The 27203-nt window shown below is 37.1% G+C and overlaps 2 protein-coding genes across 2 annotated transcripts; one reads left to right on the top strand and one right to left on the bottom strand.

Annotated features, from left to right (window-relative positions):
* Positions 1 to 1196: 1196 nt before the first annotated feature.
* LOC139716662 (uncharacterized) lies at positions 1197 to 8030 on the bottom strand. Its single transcript, XM_071628188.1, has 4 exons — positions 5419 to 8030; positions 4504 to 4653; positions 3628 to 3843; positions 1197 to 2722 (listed from the first exon to the last, which is right to left on the bottom strand). Exons 1-4 carry the CDS (start codon positions 7988 to 7990, stop codon positions 2415 to 2417), a joined length of 3246 nt encoding a protein of 1081 aa, XP_071484289.1. The 5' UTR covers positions 7991 to 8030; the 3' UTR covers positions 1197 to 2414.
* Positions 8031 to 12534: 4504 nt separating this feature from the next.
* Positions 12535 to 16123, top strand: LOC139716655 (metalloproteinase inhibitor 3-like). The gene is made up of 4 exons (XM_071628183.1): positions 12535 to 12538; positions 13530 to 13769; positions 14539 to 14666; positions 15896 to 16123. Exons 1-4 carry the CDS (start codon positions 12535 to 12537, stop codon positions 16121 to 16123), a joined length of 600 nt encoding a protein of 199 aa, XP_071484284.1.
* Positions 16124 to 27203: the final 11080 nt, after the last annotated feature.

Genomic DNA, 27203 nt, shown 5'->3' with positions numbered 1-27203 from the left:
ACAATAAATTTGTCTCTCGATTTATAAGACTTTCAACATTTTTAAATTTCAAGTAATGACTGAGAATAATTATATAAAGATATATATAAGAATTTTATTCTTATAATTATAATGTATTTGTCCCAAAGTTTATTTGGTGGTTTCACATGTAACAAAGACACCAAGATACCGGTGTCCCGTTACATGTGAAACACTAAAATAGTGTCCTATTTGTTAATATTCTTTTAAATGTAGCATGAATAATAAAGGAAATAGAGTGAAGCATAAGAGGACAGGTTAATGTTTAAATAAGATCGGAGAGTAAAGATGCGGACACATATACAAAATGACTATTTGCCCAAACTTCATTTTAAGGTTTCACATGTAACAATTACACAAAGATTCTGGTGTCCTGTTACATGTGAAACAATAAATTTGTCTTTCGATTTATCAGACTTTCAACATTTTTAAATTTCAAGTAATGACTGAGAATAATTATATAAAGATATATATAAGAATTTTATTCTTATAATCATAATGTATTTGTCCCAAAGTTTATTTGGTGGTTTCACATGTAACAAAGACACCAAGATACCGGCGTCCTGTTACACGTGAAACATCAAATTGCTAGTTTTACTCAAATAATGCATGTATCTCATTATTTTTGTTTGATTTTCTTCAAGAACAGCTTTTAATTGAACAAAAATAAGCAATCACATGGATAATTTTAATTAATTACAATCGTTTACCCTTCTTTGAAAGATTATCTTTCCTCCTACACAATGTACAGATTACAGAAAACTTGATGCATGTAGTCTGGGTAGGCTCAAATTTAATGTGCATGCCTATCACAATGACATATTGAACGACAGAATTATAATTTTATTCATTAATTCAAAATGAAATTCCCAATATCTTCAGATTTTGTTACAACTCATATTCACATTTTCTTGCATGTTACCTTACTAATATTTTTGGCACTCCAGTTCTTGTATTGGTTTATCAATGCGTTTTCAAGTTACAGTGACTTTTATATTTACATCCATATTCTTGCATGTACATTATATTGATACTATTTTATTACAATACTTTTAATTTTAGTCACATAGTGCCTGCATTTTGCTTTTGTTCAAGTTTTGAAGTTATTACAGGAATTCTAACTTTGAATTTCTTTGCCATCGCCGTTGTGATGAACACTACATTTTTTAATACAGGGGAATCTTGTTATAAAGAACAGTAGAACACTGATCTGACGAACTCCACTACTACAATGTAATCTTTCTTGTCCCACTTCTTTGTATTCTTTTGTGTTACTAGTAGAACATATTTACAATATAACACACTAATTTATATGGTCTTAAGGACCTCACTATAATGAAGTTCCCTATACTCATAATACTTATGTATAATAGCCCTGATACTATCAAGGATTCAATACAGCAATCTAACTTTGATGGTCCCAAGAAATTTAAGAATCTTGTTCTCGGTTCCCCTGTATTGTTAACTTGTGTCATTCTATTTAGTATTAAAGTAATGTCACATAAAAACTTGATTTCTGATTAGCATACAAATATCAATTCTATTAAATGAATTAAAAATTAAGTTCCTAAACCATGAATTATAACAATATCTTGTTGATTTAAGATTTTCCTGTTTCTCATGAGTTGTCAACAGTTTTTTATATGAGCATGTGTGTTTGTTTTTCAATCAATGTTTTGATTCAGAATTCAAACTTCATTTTTCACATGAAAAATTCCAAATAACCCATACTTTCATTTGCATTTTGTTCTAGTTGAGGCCACATGCTACTAGCTCCTCAGCTGATGACTGCAGCGCAGTCCTGCACGTCTACACTAGTGCTGTAGTAAAAAGGTTAACAAAGCAGTAACCAAACCGTCTTTGGTCAAAATGGTTTGGGTTTGGATAACTGTTTTGATTCTCATTATGTTCTGAAAATATTATTACAAATAGAATTACGAGTAAAATTATCACTATAAATATTACCTGCAAAATAATGAAGGAATATGTACAACCTGTATAAAAATTTGTACATTATATGACCGAAACACAACCATATTTTTGAAGTAGGTTAACTGGGTTTTAAAATAACCGAATACTACAGCACTAAGACTCTACACTGAATGATGTGCAGGAGATCCTGGCCAGTAGTGCCTCATAACATAAAAGGATCGAAACAGCTTCGGCATTTGCTAATTTTAATATCTTTCATGGGAAGAATGAAAAAAGGCAAACATACAATGGAATGAGATACGGAAGGTGAATTTTCACCATTAAACATTGTATTTTATTCCTTACATATACTCTTCCAATAAAACATTTTAGAAAATTTGAAGAATGCCAAAGCTGTCCTGAGGCTGTTTTAATTCACATATACATGTTCCTGTTCTAAAATGCAGCATCCTGTCCTACTAATCCTATTCTTCAAGATTGATGAATGTGTCGATTCTAGTTGCCAGTGAACGAAAAGTGTTTTCTTCAAATCCAAGATGTCTTGAGGACACAGGAATTGGTGGAGAGGGGAAGATGGCAAAGATCCCAGTTCTCCGAATCCAGTCTTGCTCCGGTTTGTCTGGCCAAGAGTACTTGTTATCACCCTTATTGAGTAAGAAGTTGATATGTGCATCTTCTCCTTTCAGCTCCAGGACTTCTCCGACCCACCACGTCTTACCATATACAACGGCAACAAAATCCCCAGTTTGAAGGTCCTGAGTTTGGCGATAAGCTGTATATATGAATAAAGATAAAATATCTAAAATTATAAAGTTAACAATGCTTTTGCAAAATAGAAGAAAACTGTCACCAATAGACAATTCTCAGATAACCAGTACTGCACGTAACATAATCAGTAAAAGGATCTCCAGTGATCTTTAATATGAAAGAAGACATACATCCTCCTGCATTCAGACATAGTTATTCTGAAAGAGAATTTTGATCCACAGAAAAACTCATTTGAACAGAATTGAACTGGTATGTCTCTCCATAAATCTTGTAACAGCCTCCCTAAATATGCATAAAGTGGAGGTGTGATTAACTTGTTGGGAAAAAAATATCCCTTCACATGTACATAATATATTGCATGTGCAATTGGGTATATTAACTTTAAACATAAATAACACAGACATTTTGGGACTAGAATTGGGTGCAGGTGAGCATGTGTCCCACGTGTGTGTTCATGCTGACTCCATGCTGTAAGTGCACGTGGATACATACGCATTGCAGTGGGTGAGGTCACTGAGGTGTTTAAGTGCACATCAGTATTTTGGTGTGGGTGGACTTAAGCGTTAAAAATGGGGACATTTGCAGGTGTGTGTTCATTTGTGAGGTATGTATAAATGTGTGTGTGTGCGCATGTGTTTGGGTTCATGCTGGTGGGGTTCCAATCCATGTGCGCTATGATTGTTAAAACCTAAATTGCCAAGAACATCAATACATGTGCAGGGACCAATTTCAATGATTAGAACAAGTAAAATCTTAAGTACATTTGTTAACATTATACCACTTGCCATTTTTTTCCTTTGTATATCAGAAAATTTGAAATGATTTCTATGCTTCAGTGCATGATAGTAAATTATTTGAATCTTGAATTGAACTTTGAAAGTTGAGATGTAAAAAATAATTTTTACAAACCTGTAACATGAACCCGAGTGCCAGCAGTAGATGGCGAGTGAGAAGTAGGGAGTTCCATGTGAAGCTGTGTGTCACACGTTGACGAGTGAGAGGTTTGGTCTTCAACATGAAGCTCAGTACCAGTAGACAGCAAGTTAGAAGTTGGGACTTCAACGGGAAGCTGTCTGTCAGACGTAGAAGGCGGGTGGGAAGTTGGAACACCTATGACCACGTTATCTGTGAAAGTTGAAGATTATACATAAAAAAGACCTTAATGGTAGACAATGACTTTTGCATGAAATTTGTCAGAATTAGTGGGAACACTACAGTATTCAAGCAGACAATATTGTGAAACCTCTGTGCAACTTTATTTATGGAGTTAAGTTGAAAACTATGATTCAAATTATTTTGGTATATTTATTATAAGGCCTTACATTTATTCTAGACTTAGTCTACCTTTTACAGACCTGTTTGATCGATTGATCATGTTCATGGTATATTTTATCACTAAAAATACAGCAAAAAGAAATAAGTGAATTCTTTACTATGACATTCGTATACCTACTGACATTATTATTTGGATTTTAAGTATTATATTACAGTCCCCGAACGATAAATGCACTGTTGTTGCTTGAATGCCGACTACACTACAACTGTTATCTTTTGAATTCTACACAACTTTTGATTTCGAAATTTCACAGATATTGCCCAAATACTAATATCTTTGGTTTCAAACAATGATTGGGGCATTTTGTGGGCTCTGCAAAAGGCATTGGCTACCTTAAATGTTTCATCCGAGGGACAAATAAACTGTTTTTCATATCGCCAAAATTAACTCCCTAATATAAAAAAGGGTTGAAGAAAACATAAACAGCGATATTACTGATTTGTACAAACCGGTAACATGCAGTTGTTTCACAGGTGAAGAGGAAGGGGAGGATTCGCTTTCCCAGTAATCATCTGCATCAGTCATGGAAGACGGGCCGTCAGCATCCAAGTCATCATCTGCAACAGTCATGGAAGACGGGTCTTCAGTATCACCTGTATCTGTAAAGAACACCTCACACTTACACAATTTTGCTGTTGTACCACTCTGTAACGAACAAAAACATTGGTCTATCCAAAGAAAAATATGTACAGATAGTGCGCACATATTTAACTCTGTAGTATAGAACAACATTTGGTCATCGTGGCAGCGTATGGCAAGACAATGGTGTAATGTGCAGCAGCAATTCATGAGTTATAAGTTTAAGAACATCTTTCAAAAACCCTGGACTTACAGAAATATATGTTAAAGGCATTGGTTAACAATGAATCCAGTTGAAAAAAATCTGAGCTACATGGTCCCACGTGCTACTAGTAAATCTGATATAGTGTAGAAATGAAGCCCTGCAAAAATTGCTGTGAAAATGATAATTTAAATACTACTGCAAAAATGTAAATTTGCAATGACTGTTTTACGATGCTCAAATTTCCCCATTGGCTATAGTGTTGAATAAACTGTTACTGAAATGGTTCATTCTTTATTCATAGAAATCTGGATAGTGAAGGCAGGATTTTCAAAACTTTTATATTCTTGGCCGTTTATTCATCCACTTGAACATTGTTACACTGCTTAGACATCGCAGTTGTACAATTTTTTAAATCGACCCACAATATTAACCACTGACTTTAAAACAACCAATGAATAAGATGGGTCTGTTTGAAAACTTTCTGCTTGGATCACAAATAACTAGCATTAGTCAATAATACTAAATGAATATATATATTGGCAACCTTCTAGGTAAATATTAAGGTTAATTTAGTTCTTACCATGAGATGTCTCAATCGTAGCAGCAAACAGCTTTTCACTTTTCCAGTCATCTACAGTCCCTCTGCTGTCACACTGCTGATTCCCGAGAACACAGCCTTTACAGAAACAAGACAGGTTCCTTGTCCACAGCCGTCCACTGCTTTCACCCTTTACACAGTGCAGTTGCCTGGTGCCCTTGATGGTCTGGACGTCCTTGTGATCTCTGTTGTGATTCATTTCCTCTACGAAGAACACTTTCCGTTGAAAGTGGAGACATTCGGCTTGGCTTGGTTGTATTGTCAATTCATCTTGGCAGAACTCATATACATCTTTTGCATTGTTCATTACTTTACGCCCAGAACTAATAGCTAATGAAGCTTGTCGTTTCACAACAGCCGTTTCCCCATCGCTCGGACCTTTCCCATGTCTGGCACCAAAATAGTGATGCTCTACTGGAACTTGGTAATGTTGCTGTGCAAGAGCAATGTCCTTGAATGGTCCTCTACTTTTGTATTGGGCTGCACATTGATCTGTAAATCTGATGATCTTGTCAATTTCCATGTTTTGCCGGAGATGCTGTACTGCCTGTGACATGAACTGGTGCACTGCATGATATGTATGTCGATTATCGCCTGTTATGAAGACGAGTGACTCCTGCATTGTCTCATCACATGTTGGACATCTGTGATAGCAAACAATAGGGTGGATTGTGACGTTTGTGTGATACCAATGTGCGCTTTGTATTTCGTCTTGGTACTTGCATACAAAGTTCTCTGCAAAGTCCAAGACCATGACGACCCAGTTGTTTGGCATGTCCTTGGTAAGTGTAGCAAACTGCTGAGATTGCCAAGACGCACTATGCAGATGCTTACTGATAGTGACCGTCTCCCCTTCAAGTTCCTCCAGACATTGAGATACTGTCCCGTCGTTGGTGACAATCTGTTGCTTGGTGATCGTCTTCCCATTCTCGTCCACTCTGACCCGAATCCATTTCTTCCATGTCATATGCTTAGGGCCGTGTTTTTCCACCAGCGGTCTCAGGTAAGATCTCAACAATTTGGGACCACATTCTTTGCATTTCCTCTCGGAGCAATGTCGCATGTACGTCTTCGCTCCTTCAGACTTGGGACACATTGTGACGCGATTCACTGAGTGAACGCCATCAAAGAAGGACTTCATTCCGTAACTGTGTGCTAAATTATTAATTGCTGTTGCCTTCAACTCAATATTTGTGCAGTATTCGCACAAACATGCCCTGAATTTGATTGATCCTTGGAGCTTTACATGATGTGGCCGGAGGCTGTAGAATGTTTTTGCACCTACTTTCATGTCTGGATTCTGTGATTTGAACTTCAAGAACAAAGCCGCCACTGACTGTTGAAGATATCGAATATTTTTCATGGTCTTCATGGATACCATTTTCTTATCAGGCAGGTCGATGGCTGATTCTTCGTAGAACGAGATGACTGCGCTTGCTACCTCTGGGGACAGCTTTCTCTTGTCGTGCATTTGCTTCTTCTTGCTTGCCGAGGAGATGATCTTGCGGCCCATCTGCAAGAGAGCCGATCCTTTTTTCTGAAGTCGGTACTTGCTCAAGATCTTTAGTGATGCAGCAATATTCCTTCTTTTTTCTAGGTCTTTCTTCTTCTTGCTCCTCTTTAGTCTGCCCATTTCCTCACTAATGCTTGATGTCAGGAGATTTTGGACTTCATGATGGGCATCCTCAAGGCCAGTGTGCATTCCTCTCTTCTTCAGTGCTGCACGCTTTTTTGGAGAGGACTTCTGAAATAGATCTATCATCGTAGAAACACACTTTTCTCGGTCTTGTGGCATAACTGCCCTTACTCTCTCCAAACTTTTTCTTCTAGCCGAAGAACTTCTCACGTCACATCCTGCAGATGAGAGTTTCTTGCGAGTGACTTCCAACTCCGCATGTTTCTGATCGAATGCCTCTGCAATTTCTTTCAAACGTTCCTCTTCTTTCTTTAGCTCTGCTTCTCGAGCCTTGAGCTTCTGCGATTCAATCCACATAAGCTTTTCTTTTTCTTTTTTCTGCTTGTATTTCTCTCGTCGCATTGCGTTGTATTGCTCATGTTCTTCTTTTGACATTGCTGCTCGTCTCTCTCGCTTCTTTCTTGCCTGTGCTTGTAATTTTTCTTTTTGCCTTTTGTCTTGAGCTCTGGTGCTAGGTGTTTGTTTCATTTTGTTTGATTGAAGCCGTAGTTGCTCCTCCTTTTTCTTTGCTCTCATTTTCCTCATTCGCAGAGCTGCAGTCGCATTACACCGCTTCTTTTGTTCTAGGAACTTTTCAGACTTTTCCTTCTCTTCAGTGGAGATATTTCTCTTCTTTAAGGTGGACTCCGCTAGGGACATTTCGATCCTCTGTAACTTGTTATATTCCGCAGCTTTTTTCAACAATTTTGTGTATTCTTGTGGGTTGTTGGCCTTCAACTTATGTCGCCACTTTGTTGTTCGGGAAGCAGCTTCATTACTGTTTACTAACTTTACTGTTGACTGTTTTTTTGAGGGCTTCCGGGCCTCCGAATCAATACTACATCGCAACCGAAGATGGAAAGGCTTTTTCTTAGCCATGTCTATCGGTGTTTAACCAGCCTGAACTTGAAGTAATCATAAGTTGGAAGGAGGGGGGGGGGGGGGGGGGGGGGGGCTGTAGGGGGGAAAAGACAACATTAAAATTAAAATAAAATTAAAACTGAAATGTAGTTCAAATATGATTTGCAGATTACAATATATATTCTGGCAACCTTCTAGGTAAATATGAACACTACATTTTTTAATACAGGGGAATCTTGTTATAAAGAACAGTAGAACACTGATCTTTATATCGAGTTTCCACTGTACCTCAAATTTATATTGGGTTGTATATTAATGGCATTATTTGAATTGTATTTTGAAGGGTGCCCTCTGCGATTAAATGGTCATTTTTAAACTTAGAAACACTAGCGAAGTAAACTTCATGTGCAAATTTTGCCGTTTGTAAGATAGACAGAGACTAGTGTCATATTAGTAGTAACTTGTATGGTTGAGGGCCCCTAGTTTCGGTAAACTAGCGATTGTCAGCCTCCTTAGTGAAATATTTTATTTTCTAAATGACCTAAAATTTAGCTCAGAATGTGCTATAAATCCTGCATATTGACATCGTGTTGTCACACTCTCGATGAGGTCATCCCATACGGAAATATCGTCGAGAATAGCGTGCGACGTTCTTCTGCATGCGCCTGTCCTTGTGGAACCTTGTTCTCAGCAAACTATCTCACCAATAAATTACGTTTGGTTTATGTGGTGATAACTCAATAAGGAAGTCTTATACTACAGCAAGAGGTCATACCAAGCCCCAAGGAGGTACTAGGCAAGCGTAGTACCTCCTTGGTCATACTAGTCTAGACTCGATACTACTAAAGGGCGCTGATGTCGTCGTTTACCACCAGACTTCCATGTGTAATCAACTACATGTATTTACTTACATAAAAAGACACGAGTGGGACTAAAGATGCAATATCATTACGAATTACTTTACTCGCGCCGATTGTGGTTTTTTTTTTAATGAAATATTCTTCGAGGCTCTGCCCACACAATTTCGTTAACTGTGGGTATAATCTACGAAATATCGATCATAAAGTGTAATATAAGTACGATACGATCATGTCAGAACATGAGAAAGATAGCTAGCCTACCTTGTCAAAAGCGACACGTCGTTTCCATGGTAACAGCTGCCCACGAAACACAAAAGCGGCTTGAGCTGTTCTAACCGGTCGTCTGCAAGCCGATCGCACTCGTCACATTCAAGTCGCATCATCCGGAAACCCGGGCAATGTGTCGTCAACTCGTGAGCGTACGTCATTTGCCGAATGGATCGTGGAGAATTGTTCCCATCGTAACTTTTTCCACGGACACGAAGAAAATATACAAGCACCTTATTCCTCCGTATTTTCCAAAAGCAGTCAAACGCGATTGTTTCTTTTCACAGTTTTAAAGATCCATTGACAACAAACATATATAAGACATTTCTTGCCATGTTTCTCTCGTATTTCTGCAGTTTTCCACTCGCAAATATTTAATCCTCATTACCATTTCGCGGACACGAAATGTTACGATAGTAACATGATCTCATAAGAGGTAATTTTCCAAGAAAAACCTCTTCATTGGGGAATTGTCTATTAGTGCCGACTATGAGAGTTAATAATGTGAATAAATACACAACTCATTTTTCTTTACTGTAAATTGTATTTATTTAATATTCAAACAACACAAACAATGTTTTGATGTCACAAAAGAAACACAAAAATTACAAAAAAATAACATTTTTAATCATCAAAAAACGGGATTTTCATAAAGTCTCAACTATGCCCTTTTGATAATATATTCTATCACTCCTCATTAATCAGACAATGTGGATATTAGATTAAAATAACTTTTGTTGGGACCTCTGAAAACAGATACATAACATGATGAACAGTACTGCCCATTGTGTACCCAACTTCATGGAATGACCCACATGTGAATTACTTGTAAACACGATCCCTCCTATAGAGTCAGTACGTGTGATGAAGAGTCAACGGATTACGGCACAGATATTGCTAACAAATGCGCATGCATATTCAACTTGATGATGTCATTGCCTCACAAATCTCCCATTATTTTCTATATGAAAATGTCATAAAATTTTCATTTTCTTCAGAGCAATGAGACCTCTTTAAAGTTATGAAATCATTATTCAGTATTTAACACCCAAGAACAATTTCATGAGAATAAGATTTTTTCTTGTATTTCATGTGCAGAAAAATGAGATATTCCAATGAAAAGACATGTATGCAACTAAATGGAAGTCTTGCAGGGCAATGACAATATCGCCTCATATAACATGATCATGTGACTGCCACTGATGACACGATTATGTATCAAAAAAAAAATCCACATCATAATTGGTCTTACCTTAATTACTGTTCTGTTTGCTTGATTTTATTCTGTTCATCAAAGTTTCACCCTAGTGACAAGTTGGGACTCTCATTTTAACCCATCAATCATTTTTTTTACTATTCAGTATTAATGTTTCATGAGGTAGAATATAAGTTTATTTGAGTCTTTTAACCCACTGAGGACAGACTGATTTTGCTACAACAAGCATTTCCCATAGACACTTGCCCGAGTATACTCGGAACTCTACAGGTTAAAGGTTGAATGAAATATTCAATAGAGTCATCTGTTGTTTATGTGTAAGTGATGGCCTCATTTGCATCATCTCAGCTTTTGGTAAATTCTGTAAATTTCTGTCTCATTTTTAAAAAAGAAATTCAATTAATTCCATCTAATCATTCTAATATAGAACAGGAATAAAGCAGAATTCAGAGTTGCCAATTTAATGATAAGATTGCTGCTGCAAAAAAATTGCCCAGGACTTGATGGGTTAAATGAGTAGCCCCTCCAGGGGGTAACAATGACTGGGTAACAGGTGTTCCTCCATACCTGCTCCATAAACTTGAACACAGGTGGAGGTGCTCTTTGTAGGTCTTGGGACCTGTGATGATTTTTTTTTTTTTTTTTTTTTTTGGGGGGGGGGGAGGGGTACACTTGTATCAAAATGAAATACAGCTTTTGAATAATCACTTCAAAGAGTAACATGCATATTATGTTACTTTGATAATGAAAAGGCGTGCACATGGATATTAGCTCTTCAAAGATGAACAAAAGAAATATGATTATTGTATTCTATCAAACTGCCATGTGCATTCTCCTTGATGTGTCTTCACCATTACCACATAGAGGAGTCATCCCTATGATCTGTTAACTATAGCTTCACATTAGCTACTTTCTTTGTTATCATTTGTTTATCTATATGGTGGCATAAACTCTACTGGAGATAGAATGAGATGAGGAGGAGCTGGGGTGTGTGCTGGGGAGGGGGGGGGGGTGGTGGTTGGGTAGGGGAGTAAAAATATACTTGGTCTGGTCCAAGACCATGATACAGGAACTGTAGAATTAGACTTAATTGTGAGGCCAGGACACATGGTGGCTCCGCCTTGGTAGGACAGGACGTCCCTAATGGAAGCTGCAACATGTGGGTACTGATACGACTGGCTAATGGAAAGTGGAGTTGGGGCGGGTGGGTGGGCAGCAGGGGGGTGGGGAGTGGGAAGGGGCAGGCACATTGTCTAGCGCCCTTCGCACAGCTGACCTAGACATCCACCCGAGGGGATATGCATCAAGTATTCACAAAAGGTCAAAGGGTCGGGAGGGTACCCTGGACCATGAGGAGAGTAACAAGGTCAAGTCTGATGATCTCAAGATCTCAACATGGACATCCCAAGCTGATATTTCATGGGGGAATATGCTTCCTTAATCTCAAGAATCTCAACAGTTTGACCATCAGCAATATCCACAGCAACATATGAGGGAAATCAAAATCATCAAAAATAGCATAGACATGTACCAAGGCTAGGCTACAAAGTGACAAATTAGGTCAGCTACCCTTGACCATCAATTTCAGATCAGGCGTGTGCTTTATCAGATGTGACTTTGCATCAATAATACAACAAAAAGCACTGCATAAAAATTTGACTGCAGGTTGTATTCCACACGAAGAGGTTCCCAACTCTAATAACATGATGCAGAAGTCATCAAAATTGGATGTTTCCAACCAGCTGAAATATGTGTCAGAAAATCTCACTTTTAAGGAGCATCAGGTTTGTGAATAAGAACTTTAAAGTTGTTGGGTTTTTAAAGTCTACTGGAGTGTAGAGATTCAAACTCGACAGAAACCACTATGATACTGCTGGACTATCAGATTACTCTGAAGGTTTAGAGTATACTCGCTTAACCCGTTGAGGACGGTTTGATTTTGCTACAACACGCATTTCCCATAGACGCTTGCCCGAGTATACTCGGGACTCGTCCTCAACGGGTTAATAGCACACTCTTTACATGTTTACATCAAAGATCAGTACAACTGTTGACTGTTTACAAATTCCCACGGTCATTATTTTCAAAAGTTATAGCATGAAGCTACAACATAAATTATGCAAGTGTTGCATGTCCATAGTTACAGAGCTTTCAAGTTTACTTTCATTATGGTTCTCATGGGAAGAAAATATAGAAGAGTAATGTTAGGACTAGGAAACATGGGTATACAGAACTGTACAAAACTCCCATTACACTAACTCATTCTTCTTCTTTTCATTTTTTTTTTGCCGTGTGTGTGTGTGGCCTAAGTTTAAGGTATATATGTAGGGATTACTCATTCAGAAAACGCCAAAACTTTGACGCATTATCTATTGATCCATGACTTGTATCTCCATGTCTTCTGTGGGTTTAGTGAGGCATGGTCACATCTATTCCATGGTTCTGTGGCGAGCGCTCTCTCAAAGAGACGAGAAGACATACAGGAATGAGTTTTTTGATTGGAGTGAGGTATAAGAGGAGAGGAGGAAGGGGTTAATTTAAACATCATCCACTTAGTATCTGTGGGATTTCCCATTCATGTACTCCCATAGAGTTCTTTAATCACAACATCCATTATCATTCCCATCGCCTCGCATATCACCCATCCATCTACGCCGGCTGACAATTTTCCACCCTTGATACCATCGGAGAGGGAAGAACGTTATCCAGATTGCAGCGATGATGAGTCAAAATAGTAGCAGAGATTTTGACGGGCTTCAAAACGTGTCTAATCCCAAAAGACTGAAGTCCTTCCAAAGTTACAAAACTGTGTCATAGTGTGACCTCTTCAGAATTATCATCTTAATCCAAAAATAGAACATTTGATAGAATAAAACAGAAAAGTGTCTTTCATCCTTACTGTAATATTTCATTCCTTGTGAGGTCGGATTCAGTTCCCGAACACTTTGATGAATTTCAGACTGCAAAAGATTTCTGCTTTATAATTACATTTCTGACACATATTCTTTATCATGCTTTGGGTTACAATTCTTACAGACAATGAAGTAATTTTTTTTTTGCAGACAATTTTAAACTCAAACTTTTACAAAACTACATTTTCTTATCCTATGACATCCAATCTGCATAGAAATTCACTATCCAGTGCTGCATTTTGTAATAAAGTAACAGTTTAATTTGTTATTGTTTTTGTGCTTTATCTCTTTTGTGTCTGCAGTTGTGCGCGGAAAGATCCTCGGGAGGCTAAGCATGTCTGACCGGGTGGATGAGGGAGGGCACGATATTGCTCCCCTGGACATTGAGGATGGGGTGACTGCTTACATCGTCAAGGTGGAGCGCATCTATAAGGGAGACGGTGAGATGGGGCTCCACCGGCATGTGGAGGCGATGATGCTGAGACACGATAACGGGTGTGGCCTCCCGCGCCTCAGGAAGGGACATGTCTACATCATCACAGGTGAGTTGGTTTTGACCTGTGTCATGTCTGCAAACGGTAATCCCCCCTGATGAGCCCATGCTTGACATCACTGGCAGTTATGATCCCTTATACACTGTGAACATTAACCTTCTTCTCTTTCTCCTATTTCTCCTCCCACTCTTTTCTCCCTTATTTCACTATTATTATATTGTATTTGGGGTGGGGTTGGGGAGAAATCAGCTGGCATTTGCTGTCAATATATACTACATGCTATGCAGATTTGTAAACCAGTCTCAGTATTTACAATCAGAAAAGGAAAAGTTATTCTGTCCCTTAACTTCTTCCCTCTGTTAACATAGGCCTATGGATGAGTTATCTAGTACTCAGGTATTAAACTCATCACTCAATGTCTGTTTTAAAAAGAAGGAAACACATATCCCATTCCCTTTCCTAGAAATCACAATTTATTTCGTAGTTGCCATGGAAATGGAGATATTGATAAGAGCAATGATCATTATCTGACTTTTGCAAAATACATTAACAATTAGCTCCTTCTTCAAATTCTTGGTTTGCAGTCTACAAACTGAAGAGAACAATCTGAATAACATTAGAGGTATCCAAGCTGTTGCATCCAAATTCTTGCAATTCTCCATAGAAAAGACAATGGACATCCCACTCTGGTATGCAATGGCTTAAAGAAAGTATATCTAATACAAACTGGAATGAAATCACATGGTGTTTTTGCATGTTTTTGATCTGAAGAATTATCTTAATCCTTCATTCCATCTTTCATTATCATCTCATTCAGGAACGTGGGATGAGACAGGCCGCTATAATGTTGGAGCTTGCGACTGGGTGATCGAGTATGCAGATTTGACCAAGATGCAAAAACAAGGAGTGCGATATCTGTACAGACAGTACTGTGATACTTGTCAGGTAGGATTTCAGAATTATTATGCAATGCAAGGGGCATTTCATCAAGCGTTATGTCAGATATCTTTTTTTTTCTGACAAACTGTTATAAGCGACTGAAATCCTTGTATCTGATTGGCTAAGAGCAAATTTGTCAGAAAAAATATCTGACTAATGCTTGCTGAAACGCTCCTAGTTCTTGGTATCGCCCATGTGGAAGGGTACAAAAGGGGAATTAAGGCCATTTCGTTCCGAAGAATTTACTGTAGTAGTTTTTTGTTTTAAAGTACAGATCTTTCTTAATTTTAAAAACAAAATAGGTTCAAACAAAGGTCAGTGATTGTGATATGCTAATGTAACTTCTTAACCTATACTTCAAAAGCATTTAAGGAACAATGCAGCAAAGAAGTGCCTGAGTGCATCAGGGTCATATTTGTATATGTGACCCTGCACCTCAAAACAAACAAAAAGTCGCCAGACATGAATTTTTAGTTAAGACCATTATCCTGAAAGAGCAGACTTTAAGCTTTAAAATGATGTATAACTCAAATCAAATGGACTCTCCTAACCTATCTAAATACTGGAAAGAAAGCACAAACTCAGGAAAAGTGTGAACTGAGAAAAGAGGCTCTGAAGTGCAGTGTCTATTCAAACGCATAATCTTTACCAAAACCGTGCTGGCTGTTCGATGAATGGGACAAAAAACAGGAAGTAAACCACCAGAGTAACAACAATGAAGGGATTATCAGATTCAACTGAAATTAAGCATGCCTCATTAACACATTCTGTCCATAATTAATGCCAACTTTCAAAGCAGGAGCACTATCCTTTCAAAAGTTATTAGAGTTGAAAGCGAAGAGTGTGGACAAGTTATTTTAGAAATGAAAAAGGGATTCTAAAGACAAACCTAATCACACTATTCTACCAAAAATGTTCGAGATAAATTGCTAAAAAACACACCTTCCTGCCCGTTTTATGATACCAAATTTTAGCATAATGTAAAAGAAGACCCGCTCTTTCAGAAAATATGAAAAAGTCAAGTTCGGCTAGGTTGACCCATTTCACTTATTTTCAGTCCTCACGCAAAATCAATGTGTGCGACTTTATGTTAGTTTTGAGGTGCACGGTCACATATACATAATTTCAAGGGACATGGTACATTTGCTCACAGGATGCTTATACCGACTTAGAACCTTCAACACCATTAATGTAATCTCCTTAACTTTTATCTTTATCTTTGTCTCTGAACACAGATCAGCCTATGCTTCAGCGGCAACTGCAAGCAGCAAAGCACCAGCATGTGCCACTGGGATCTCTCTGGGCTGCGCTACGATGACGATGACTGCGAAGCCAAGCACTCGCGCTGCATCCGCTTCGGCAACGGCAACTGCGGCTGGTACCGGTCATTCAACCTCAAGGGTTGCTACCGGAATCGCATGCTGATGCGGCAGAACAGAGTCAAGAAGGCAGCCAAGTCCTAACAGCCCAATCAACTTGAGCAACATGGACAATATACACATATGCAAGAGAACATTTGATTTGTTTTGTTTTAATAGTTGTCAAGGCAACTGAGACAATGGTGAGAACAACCATGTGATATTTGCTACATGCAACAGAAGGCGGCCAAGTTCTAACAACCCAAGAAGTGGTACCTACTTGAGCAATGAGGACAATACACACGCGCATGAGAACATTTGATTTGTTTTGTTTAATAGTTGTCATGGCAACTGAGACAATGACGAGAGCAACCACGCGATTTTTGCTATATGCAACAGACGGCGGCCGAGTCCTAACAGCCCAAGAAGTGGTACCAACTTGAGCAACGTAGACAATATACATGTGCAAGAGAATGTTTGATTTGCTTTGTTTTAATAGTTGTCATGGCAACTGAGACAATGATGAGAGCAACCATGCGATATTTGCTATGTGCAACAGAAGGCGACCAAGTCCTGACTACAGCCCAAGGAGTGATATCAGGTTGAGCAATTAATGCGGACAATACACACATGCAAGAGAACACTTGATTTGTTTTGCATGATACAACGTAGTTATCATGGCAAGTGAGACATTGGCGATAACTGCAATGTGATATTTGACTCAAGAAAATGAGAGAAGGATACCAACCCCTCATGGTTCACCCCAGGTGACTAGCAGTAGTCAGCAAACGGTATCAACTAGGCACATTGTGCCATACGCTTGAAGGAATGAATGCTTAATGCAACATGATTTGAATAGGAAAAAAAGAGCAAATGGCATGGCTGGGGAATGCAATTCACGTTGAATTTGAATACCCCCTCCCCTGGTGGTGGAATGGATTTGTCTTTTGACTGTGAGTCAATGTCAGTGGTCAATTAACTTACTGACGGATAAGGTAGTGCATTAGCACAACAGAAATGGTATTAAGTATGCAAATCTCTTACAATTCCTATGCCAAATGCTTTAAAACATTTACGAATTTTGATTCAAAGATTTATACTTCTAGATTTACTTGAAGACCTGTGTTCTCCCAAATATTGATAAGACAAATATTAGAGTAAGCGATCCAACTGATCTATATTTATCGATATGAATATAGAGTACCAAATTTCTTCTATATTGAAAATGTGTCTGTATGATCGATCACAGAGGCAGTTTCAGTAAAGGTATAAGCTAGTTTTCATTCCTTGAGAACCATTTGTAACCTTTCGCATCAACTTAGTGAAAACATGAAATGAAGAGTTTTATCCTTACAAGTGTGTGATTATGAAAGACCTTTGTTTCCCTTTGATTTGTAATTAGATTTTTCTTCTTAGTAAAATAATCTGTATACGGATATCAGTTTTTCAAAATTATTTTAATAGCATCACTTCAATACTTTGTAGATATATTGTATGTCCAGAATAGTTTACCAGTGTTTTACATTGATTAGTAGTTTGAAGATGAAACCTTACAATTTTTGGATTCATTTAGATTGTTTTACTCTGAAGCGTAAACCAAACTATGAAATTATGAAACTTCTAAGCCTACCATTCCACTTAAGAAACTGAAATAAAGTCTGCCCCATTACATTACTGTAACTGTATTTCAAACTATGTTTCTTATATCCTTGTAGAAGTAGGTCCTATCATAGAGCATATTCTTGCTAATGTTAGAAAGATTCCCAAAGCTGATCCGCCAATATCTTATTTCATCATTATATTCAAATGCTCCTGTAGAAAAATAAAATGCTGAGACAAATGCATATCAACAACCTATGAAAAGGCAATATCCTAAACAGTGCGCAAGCTTTCATCCTTTTAATATGTGTAAATGTTTACACAATGTATGTGCCCAGGAACTGAGCTTTAACTTGCCATGCTTTTTCATCAGCATTCAGATAATTCCTTTAAAACTTGACCTATCTGCGAATTAGCTAGCTCACTCAGGCATAACAATGTGTCTCAGTTAAACAAGAAGGCCACAGTAATTGGGTCATCTCTATTCACTGGCAATTAATTTCAAGACATCCACACCAGTTAGTGAAGAAAGCATAGTAAGGGTTGACTTAAGCCATTTCCTGCACAGTCTGAAACCCCCACAGACTTTCTACAGGATCCTAGATGCTCCTAATAGTAAGGTAATAGTAAGGGGGTTAAGCTTTACTATAAGCTTTAAAACTGAAACCATGCTTGTAACATACAGCCACATATATAGTGCTTTATATTCTTGTCCCTATTTTTTCTTATGCATATTTCTTATCTGTGACAAAAATGTGATGATAGAAAAAGAAAAAAAAAAGACAAGAATTGGAAATCAAATGAGGTACTATGCCAATTATTATGTGTCAATTTGTTAATATAAACTGTCAATATCACACTGCCTGGAAAGCAAGTGTGATTAATTTTTCTTCCAAATGTGGTGAAATTTCTTGAATATGGCAGATGTAAGGGAAAAGGCTGATTGATCAAGATGTGAAAGAAATAATGCCTGATCCATTGTTAGGGGTCTGAAACATGAACTATCCTTCTTAGACTATGATCATTAGCAAAGTCTGACTCAAATCTGTTGCTGAAAATTGTTTTATATGATTTCAATTGATAGATTTCCAGTGTCAACTCACAAAATACATATTTCGATACAGTACGATGGAAAGTATCCTTTAAGCAGTTTTGTGAGATTTGCTAAATGATCATGATTATTGAATCAGTACAAATGTGTGTTTTTACATGCCCCTCTTTGCCCCAAATGCGGCAAAAATTCACATCATTATATTGGATATACACACATGTTTTGTGCGTAAATCTAAAGTAGATTATTACTGACTATGTGAACAATTAAATGTCTTTCTCTGTAAAAAGCAAAATAGATTTAAAAACCAAAAGAATACAGGTTGGTAGTGTATAGATTTCCAAGCCTACAAAAACATTCAAGATTTAAAAAAATATAGTGATGAAGGTTAGATATTCCTACAATACTTCCTGTTAGACATAGCATAGATTTTTTACAAGTTAGAAAGACATGAAACAATCTTTAATTGATCCTAATATTGTGTGGCAATCTTTCTATACACATGTATCTTTGTGCTTGCTTGATAATGCCTAAGAGTTACATGCTGATGCGAATGTTATGTAAGCAGTATGATTAGGATTTTATGGAGTCTCGGGGGGGGGGGGGGGGGGGGGAAATTGTGTGATGCTTTTGTTCAATATTGTATATATATATAAAAAGTTTTACTGCAATAACAGCAGTATTATAAAAATGTGTGCATAATCTATGCTAGCTATATCTGTATGTGCAGCCAGTAATTGTAGTGTTATTGTATCACTACTGTTGTGTATTATTTTGGCTTTTGTATTGCAATCATGTGTAAATACTGTACTAAATCATATTTTTCTTTACTCAATTCCTGTACAGATAAAACATACATTGTAAATATGTACATATACCTGCCTACTGTTGCCTATGGTGGCAATGTTTATATATTTTGTAAATAAATGGTTGATTCATATATCAACATCATTATCAATATACTCTCATTTTGTTTCCTCTGTTGTGTGAATACAAAATCAATATAGTATCCAGTATCTGTAACATTTCTGTGGCACTTTATGTTTATGTTTCAAAGCAGTTATACTTCACAGCAGGACATGTTATTTGCTGAAAAGATGAAGCAACAAAAGTTAATAACTACAATACATTAGGCATGCAACAGTAATATTTCAGTCTGTGGATAAGACATTTTGATACTTTTTTGATACAAACAATAGAGACAAACTCTTATGTATAACATTGGTTATTCTTGTACTGAATGAGAGAGGAAAAAAAATCACTATACAATATTTCCATGATTTGCATTACATAAGATGGGAACAAATTCCCCTGCCACAACAATATACAGTATTACTTATAATCTGTCATAAGTATGCACTCCACTGATGTGAGCCAAGCAATTCTAGTACATAATAATAATAATAATAATAACAATAAATGATAATAATAATGAGATATATATATATATATATATATATATATATATATATACTCCTAGATGGGTCATTTGGAAGACATTTCCATTTGTTTTATATGCAAATTTTTATATACATGTTCAATGGCAGTTTACGCAATGGAGACACGAAAATTGTCTCCCTAATGACCAGTTGTCTCCCTAATGAAGACACTTCCCCCCAATATGTCTCCCTAAGGTGCCAACTAGGGATATATATATATATATATATGTATATACATATATATATATATATATATATATATATATATATATATATATATATATATATATATATATATATATATATATATATATATATATATATATATATATATATATATATATATATATATATATATATATATATATATAATTGTAATGCACTATTACCAGCTTTAGCAGTTTAACAAGTTAAACAAATACTGGCAATACATTCTATTGTAGTTTTCATTTTCCATCTGACAAGATGGCTGGATAGCCTATATATTCAGCTGCACTAACTGGTCATCGATGAGGTCCAGTTTGAATGAATGAAGCAGGATCTGTATCCTAACAAATTGAGAAAAATCAGAAGGAAATCATCTAAAGTAACCAGAAGAAGTTTCAATACACACATGACTACAAATCAAAAGTTAGAGTTGTGAAATTGCTAAGTCCACAAGTCCTCAATTTTGTTATAGACTACCAGAGTTGGTCTCAGCTATTTGAAGGTGCATGGTCCCGGTGTTTTAGTCAAAACGGCGCAAGTTTCGTATAGAGACCTACGCTATCAACTCCTCTTTAGCGCTTACACTTTGGCCCACTTCCCCGAGTCCGAAGAAGTCCGATCCACTGTAGTCAGTGGTCCGATCACAGTTTGGCTCATGATTCGGCTGAGGGGGATGACAGCTTTAGCAAACTTCTTTTGTGATGTCATAATAACAAGCACATATGCACGCACCCTGGCATTACTACAGACTGCGCGACGTGCAGAGAAGACAACGAAGGCAACGTTACTTAGCAATACCTACGCACTTTACTCTTGATGACAGCTCAACTTCGGTAATCTTTGTATCAATGCTAACGGTGATCGGCAGTATCATCAACAGCACCCTCTACACTACCAGGACTATGCACCTTTAAGCAAAAAAGGCGACATCAAAATATTGTTGCTTCAAATGACTCCCATTAAAGTATGCTTGTACGAAAATCTCCACAACATGCCCTATTCTGATTTAAATCAAAGAAGAAGATATAATGGGAGAGTTATTTTCATATGGACTGAATAACTGAAAAGTATTGCAATAAAATTTTTACATATAACCAAAAAGGAAGAAGTTGACAGGCAGATCACTTTTGCATATCAAAGTTGTGATCATAAACTATATTAAACTCCTGGGATACCCCTTTATAATCATAGTTCAGGCACTTTAAATTTGCATCCTTACATATACTGGATCTCAAACCTTGTGTTCAACCCACTGTTCATGTGAAGATCAACATCTATTACACAAATTGGCTTTATTTGCCAGTTTTACCAAAATTTGTGCTCTTGTGTTTGTCAAATTTTCCTGACTCATGGTGATGGAAGAGTTCATATTCTGTCAGAGAAGAAGAATCACGCTAAATTAGGTGAAACAAAATGTAGCGCTCACCCTCAAACATGGACATTAATAATCAATAAACAAAAGACAAAATATAGGCAGTACTACTAATAAAAGTATTCGGATAAATTGATGAAGAAAGCTTTTTTTTTTTCTTAATACAATGCAAATTAACCAAGTATGGAGAAATGTAGAAAAAATGAGAAAGACAGAAATAGAGAGAGAAAGAGAGAAAGAGTGGAAGAAAGAGACAGAGAGACAGACAGACAGTCAGACAGACAAGGAGAGAGGGAGAGAGAGAGGGAGAGAGAGAGGAGAGAGAGAGAGAGAAGGGGGGGGGGAGAAAGAAAGGGAGGGTTGGATGAGAATAGTCTCAGCTACATGAAGACACAAACATACAAACATAGAGGCATATCAATATCATGAAGATTAGACACACTATTCTTGTCACAAAAGTTGCAATATTTTGCAACACAGTTTCAAAGAAATCATGGTGTACATACTCAATCTTATTCATGTCTTCTGCAAATAACACAATGCACAATTTAAAATGTTTTGAGATCTGTACTGGTATTAACATTTTGTCCCTAATTGGTTTGTTTAAATTTCCTAATCTACAGACTTCCTTTGGACAAAAACTCTGAATCTTTGCAAATAGATAAGGAAGTAAAGAATTAATTGAATTGCTTAATACTTGAAAGTATTCTGGCATGAATGCAGCTTACACAGAGGGACCTCGTGATGGCTATTTCCACAGTGAGAATGGCATGATTGTCCCATACGAGGGCGCTAGAACACTATTGCTCTGACGGATGATCAAGTATTGAAAATACAAGTTTGTGATGACAGCATGATACAAGTCTTTCACACATCCATATTATCACAGTTGTGCACAATGGGCTACATTTGTGAGAACATGCGAACAAATGTACAACCTTGACATACAAATACTTCAGATGTTCCATTATCCTTTGCAAAACCCAATGTTCTCTTTCAAGTTGTGATGGAAAAACTCTCGATGCTAGTGAGTAAATGTGACCGTGCATCACAAAACAAACAAAAAGTCGCACCCCTTGATATTACGTGAGGACTCAAGAAAGGTGATACGGGTCAACCTAATCAATTTTGAGTTTTCTACATTTTCAGAAAGAGATATTCTCCTTCCACATTATTCTTGAGTTTGGGATCATAAATTGAATGGGAAAGTGGGTTTTCAGTAGTTTTTCTACAACCCCTTTTTTGGTAGAGAAGTGTGATCAGGTTTTTCTTAGAGGTCGCTTTTCATTTCTTGAAAATCCTCTGCACACTCTTCACTTTCAACTCTAATAACTTTTAAAAGGATGATGCTACTGCTTTGAAAGTCAACATTAATCATGGACAGAATGTGTTAATAGAACATGCTCAATTTCAGCTTAATCCGATAATCCCTCCATTGTTGTTGCTCCAGTGGTGTGCATCATGTTTCTTTTTTTCCCATTCATAGCACAGGTAGCACGGCTTAGTAAAGATTAAGCACTTGAATAGACCCTGTACTTCAGAGCCTCTTTTCTCATTTCCAACTTTTGTAGAGTGTGGGCTTTCTTTACAATATTTTTATAGGTTTGAAGAATCCATTTAAATTGACTCACACATCATTTTAAAGCTTAGAGTCTGCTTTTTCAGAATCTGAGCTTAACCAAAAATCCATGTCTGGCGACTTTTTGTTTGTTTTGTGGTGCAGGGTCACAAATACATCAGCCTAATCATCAAGTGATGGTGCTATACTGCTGCCATGGAAAATATCAATTAAGTTTTATGTCACATGCCAAAGTGGAACACATAGGCTATAAACACTGTAATAATGCTTTCCTTAGTGTAACTCTGCTTCTGCTTATGGCTGACCTAAACAAAATGTCATGTTGCTTGACTTAAAGGGACTGTACAGTACTGGTTGAGGTAGGGATTCATGTTTTGAACATTCCTAAGTGAGATAATGAGAAACCTCTTATGAAATATGAAAGAACATGTAATTTTAAGAAGGATTCAACGTTTATTTGATGAAAATTGGTTTTCAAATGGCTGAGATATCAAAAAAAGTGATAACAATAAAAGGCGACAGGCCACGCCTTTTATTAGGATCTCTTTGGTTCACCGTGTTTTTGGATATCTCAGCCATTTCAAAACCTATTTTCATCAAATGAACTTTTGATACCCCTTAGAATTGCATGTTCTTTGACATCTCATAGAGTGGTTTTTGAATATCTCGCAAAACGTTAAAAGCTAAATCCTCACCTCAACCAGAACTGTACACACCCTCTAAGCCATGTGCAAAGTCTATCTGCTTATTAACAATCATATTTTCATTTTTATAGTAAATCAGGTGTGATTTAGATAATAAGATTAAGCAAGGATGACTAAATGGCATCTACAGAGCTACATACAGATGACAGAATGAAAGTCAAATTTAATTTTCCCTCTTAAACTTAAAAAAAAGCCCAATTGTTTGTTCATATCAGTATTGTGGTTGTTGTTGTTGTTCATCAACATTGTCATTATTACCTCCGCCAAGGGAGGAGGTTATGTTTTCGTTACCGTTGGTTTGTGTGTTCATTTGTTAGTTAGTTAGTTAGTTTGTCCGTGTGCAAAATAACTCAAAAAGTAGTTAACGGATTTGGATGAAACTTGCAGGAAAGGTTTAGAATGATACAAGTAACAGATGATCAAATTTCAGTAGCGATCCGAGAATTTTTTGGGAATTTATGAAGGATTTTTGACATTTTGGCAGGTAGGGTCAATGAACTTGGGAGTTCAGGCTGTGCGTATTGAGGTTTGCATGCGCGCACTAAAGTGCGTGCTCTAGTTTCTGCTAGGGTGAGGTGCGCCGTGCAGCTGAGGGTTTATGACGTAACAAAGGCTTCTATATTAGGAAATCGGGTGACTTTCAGCACACAATGCTATAAGTATGTATGGGTGGAAATCACTGATACATGTATCTCTATGGAAGAACAAGATCAGTGGTGGAAATGAGCTGCATGCTTGGCGGAGGTCTGCACTCTCAGAGTGCTTCTCTAGTTATAATTGTCTTAATCATAATCATCACTGCAATCAAATGAGAGTTGGGCATTGTATTCTAAACCCTAGGTATATATATATATATTTTTTTTTTGGAAACCATCAGATACAATCATAAGAGTTGCTGGAGACAGCTAGAAGTCTTGCTTTACCATCTTCAATCACAGCTCTTGCAATTAGATTTTAATTCATTTGGACGAAAAATGAACATTTTAAGGATACACTTTCCACAGACAACACATAATAAAAGTTTCTAAAATGATTGGTGGGCATCATTATCAATTAACATAATATTGTTCCCTCTTTGCAGACTACAAATGAAAATTTTATACAGAATTCATCACACATCCAATAGTACACACATAATTCAGACTGAGTGATTTAGAAACAATTTTGTTTCCACATGAATTTCTGGGGGACTTAACTCTCACACTTTGCCAATGATGGCCATTTTTTTTTTCTCATTCTACATCTCTTGACTCTAGTAGAAAAGGAACTATCCACTGACAATTTGACAAACGTCCCTGGACAAATATACAGCATATAAGAAATTTATTGTCAGGTTGCCTCATTTCAAATGTGTCTTTCAGAAAACCAAGCAACAAGATGATGCACAAAATTGTGAGTTCACAGAATAAGCAAATGATCAATGTTCAATGTGACTGTGTATATAGAGCAAGTAGCGCCCCCTTTTGTCTATGAATTGCCAATGTTACCTCACTTGCCTGAAAGTTGAGACACTTGAACAATGTGTAAAAGTGACGAACATGGAAAGATGTATAACTTTAAACTATAGAGGGCAGACCACATAAGTCATTGTGGCATATCAAAACACTGGACACCATTGCTACAGATAGGCAGATGTACCATTTATGATAATGTCCCTATACTCCAAAAACCAATGGAAGAGTTTTGAGGTGATGTCATTATCATATTTGTATATGTGACTCTGCACCTCAAAACAAACAAAAAGTCGCCAGACATGAATTTTTAGTTAAGACACATTCTGAAAGAGCAGACTTTAAGCTTTAAAATGATGTATAATTCAAATCAAATGGACTCTCCTAACCTATCTAAATATTGGAAAGAAAGCACAAACCCAGGAAAAGTGTGAACTGAGAAAAGAGGCTCTGAAGTACAGTGTCTATTCACGCGCTTAATCTTTACCAAACCATGCTGGCTGTGCGATGAATGGGACAAAAAACAGGAAGTAAACCACCAGAGTAACAACAATGAAGGGATTATCAGATTAAACTGAAATTAAGCATGCCTCATTAACACATTCTGTCCATAATTAATGCCAACTTTCAAAGCAGTAGCACTATCGTCAAGTTCGGCTAGGTTGACCCATTTCACTTATTTTCAGTCCTCACGCAAAATCTGTGTGTGCGACTTTATGTTCGTTTTGAGGTGCACGGTCACATATGCTTTGGTGATCAATGTTAATATTTCCTGAAAACATGTTAACCCACTGAACAATGGTCCTGGGTGTGCTCAAGAAGGTGTCTACATGAAATGTGTGCAGTATATATAGCAAAAATAGGCTAATCCTCAACGGGTTATTATCATCATTATTATTTTTTTAATCAGAGAGCTTAAGTTTTCATGCATGGCTTATCTAAACTTCTATGGTTCTGCTTGTTTTGATCTTCCCTACTCATCAGAGTGAGCCTTGACGAAGGATTTATATTCACTCTAGATGGCTAGCCTTGACCAAAATGATCACATCATCCTGTTGGCATGCATGCACTCATATGCCTAGAGGGTGCAGGAAAATATTCTCTTTATTTCTCTAAAGAAGAAATTACAGTTTCCTAGAAAGATGACAGAGAAGAAAACATGTACACAAAACAACAACATTGAGTCATGACAGCTTGTAAATGTATGTCAAATGCAGAGAGAGAGAAAAAATTTTCAGTCCCAATATTACCCCATTGAAGACTAGTCCTGAGACTATTCTCGGGCTGGGGTAAATGGGAGATGCATGTTGCAGAAAAATCAGCCTGTCTTCAACAAGCTAATGATTTCTAACCCTTTGAGGAATGCAATGTCAAAATGTCACTCACCGTAAACACAAACAGGACCAATAACAATACACAAGTTTCTGTCTTGCTAGCTACAGGGAATATTTTCTTTTACCTCTCTTATTTTTCCTTTTTAGTTCTGTTTTGATTCACTTTCTTCTTTACTTTTACTTGGGGGGGGGGGGGGTCACTGAAGGTCACCTAGCAGACGTCATGAGAAAGGTCCTTCATCTGACCATGGAGTTACTAGCTTCATGATCTGACAAGAGCCAAGGGGAAGTCGTAAAAAAGACCCGGTCAAATTTCCATGTACTCCTCAATGTCCATTCCAGCTGATGACAAGTGACTTGCAAAATGCTGCAGCCAGCTCGATTTAGACCTTTATCATGGAGAAACGTCCTCTTGACTCCCTCGCTTGACCAATCATTTGCTCACGTGC

Source organism: Diadema antillarum, unplaced genomic scaffold (genome assembly GCF_040938485.1).
Source record: "Diadema antillarum isolate AM-2024a unplaced genomic scaffold, OU_Dant_1.0 scf00000068, whole genome shotgun sequence".
Taxonomy (NCBI): domain Eukaryota; kingdom Metazoa; phylum Echinodermata; class Echinoidea; order Diadematoida; family Diadematidae; genus Diadema; species Diadema antillarum.
This window is presented reverse-complemented; position numbering and strand designations above follow the sequence as displayed.

Excerpts from the sequence above, each read along its gene's own strand:
- LOC139716655 (XM_071628183.1), top strand. Across the intron at positions 13,770-14,538 it reads ACATGTCTACATCATCACAG|GAACGTGGGATGAGACAGGC; the intron begins GTGAGTTGGTTT and ends CATCTCATTCAG. Across the intron at positions 14,667-15,895 it reads AGTACTGTGATACTTGTCAG|ATCAGCCTATGCTTCAGCGG; the intron begins GTAGGATTTCAG and ends CTCTGAACACAG.
- LOC139716662 (XM_071628188.1), bottom strand. The coding sequence starts at position 7,990 with ATGGCTAAGAAAAAGCCTTTCCATCTTCGGTTGCGATGTAGTATTGAT. Across the intron at positions 4,654-5,418 it reads TACGATTGAGACATCTCATG|ATACAGGTGATACTGAAGAC; the intron begins GTAAGAACTAAA and ends TGTTCTTTACAG. Across the intron at positions 3,844-4,503 it reads GAAACAACTGCATGTTACCG|ATAACGTGGTCATAGGTGTT; the intron begins GTTTGTACAAAT and ends CAACTTTCACAG.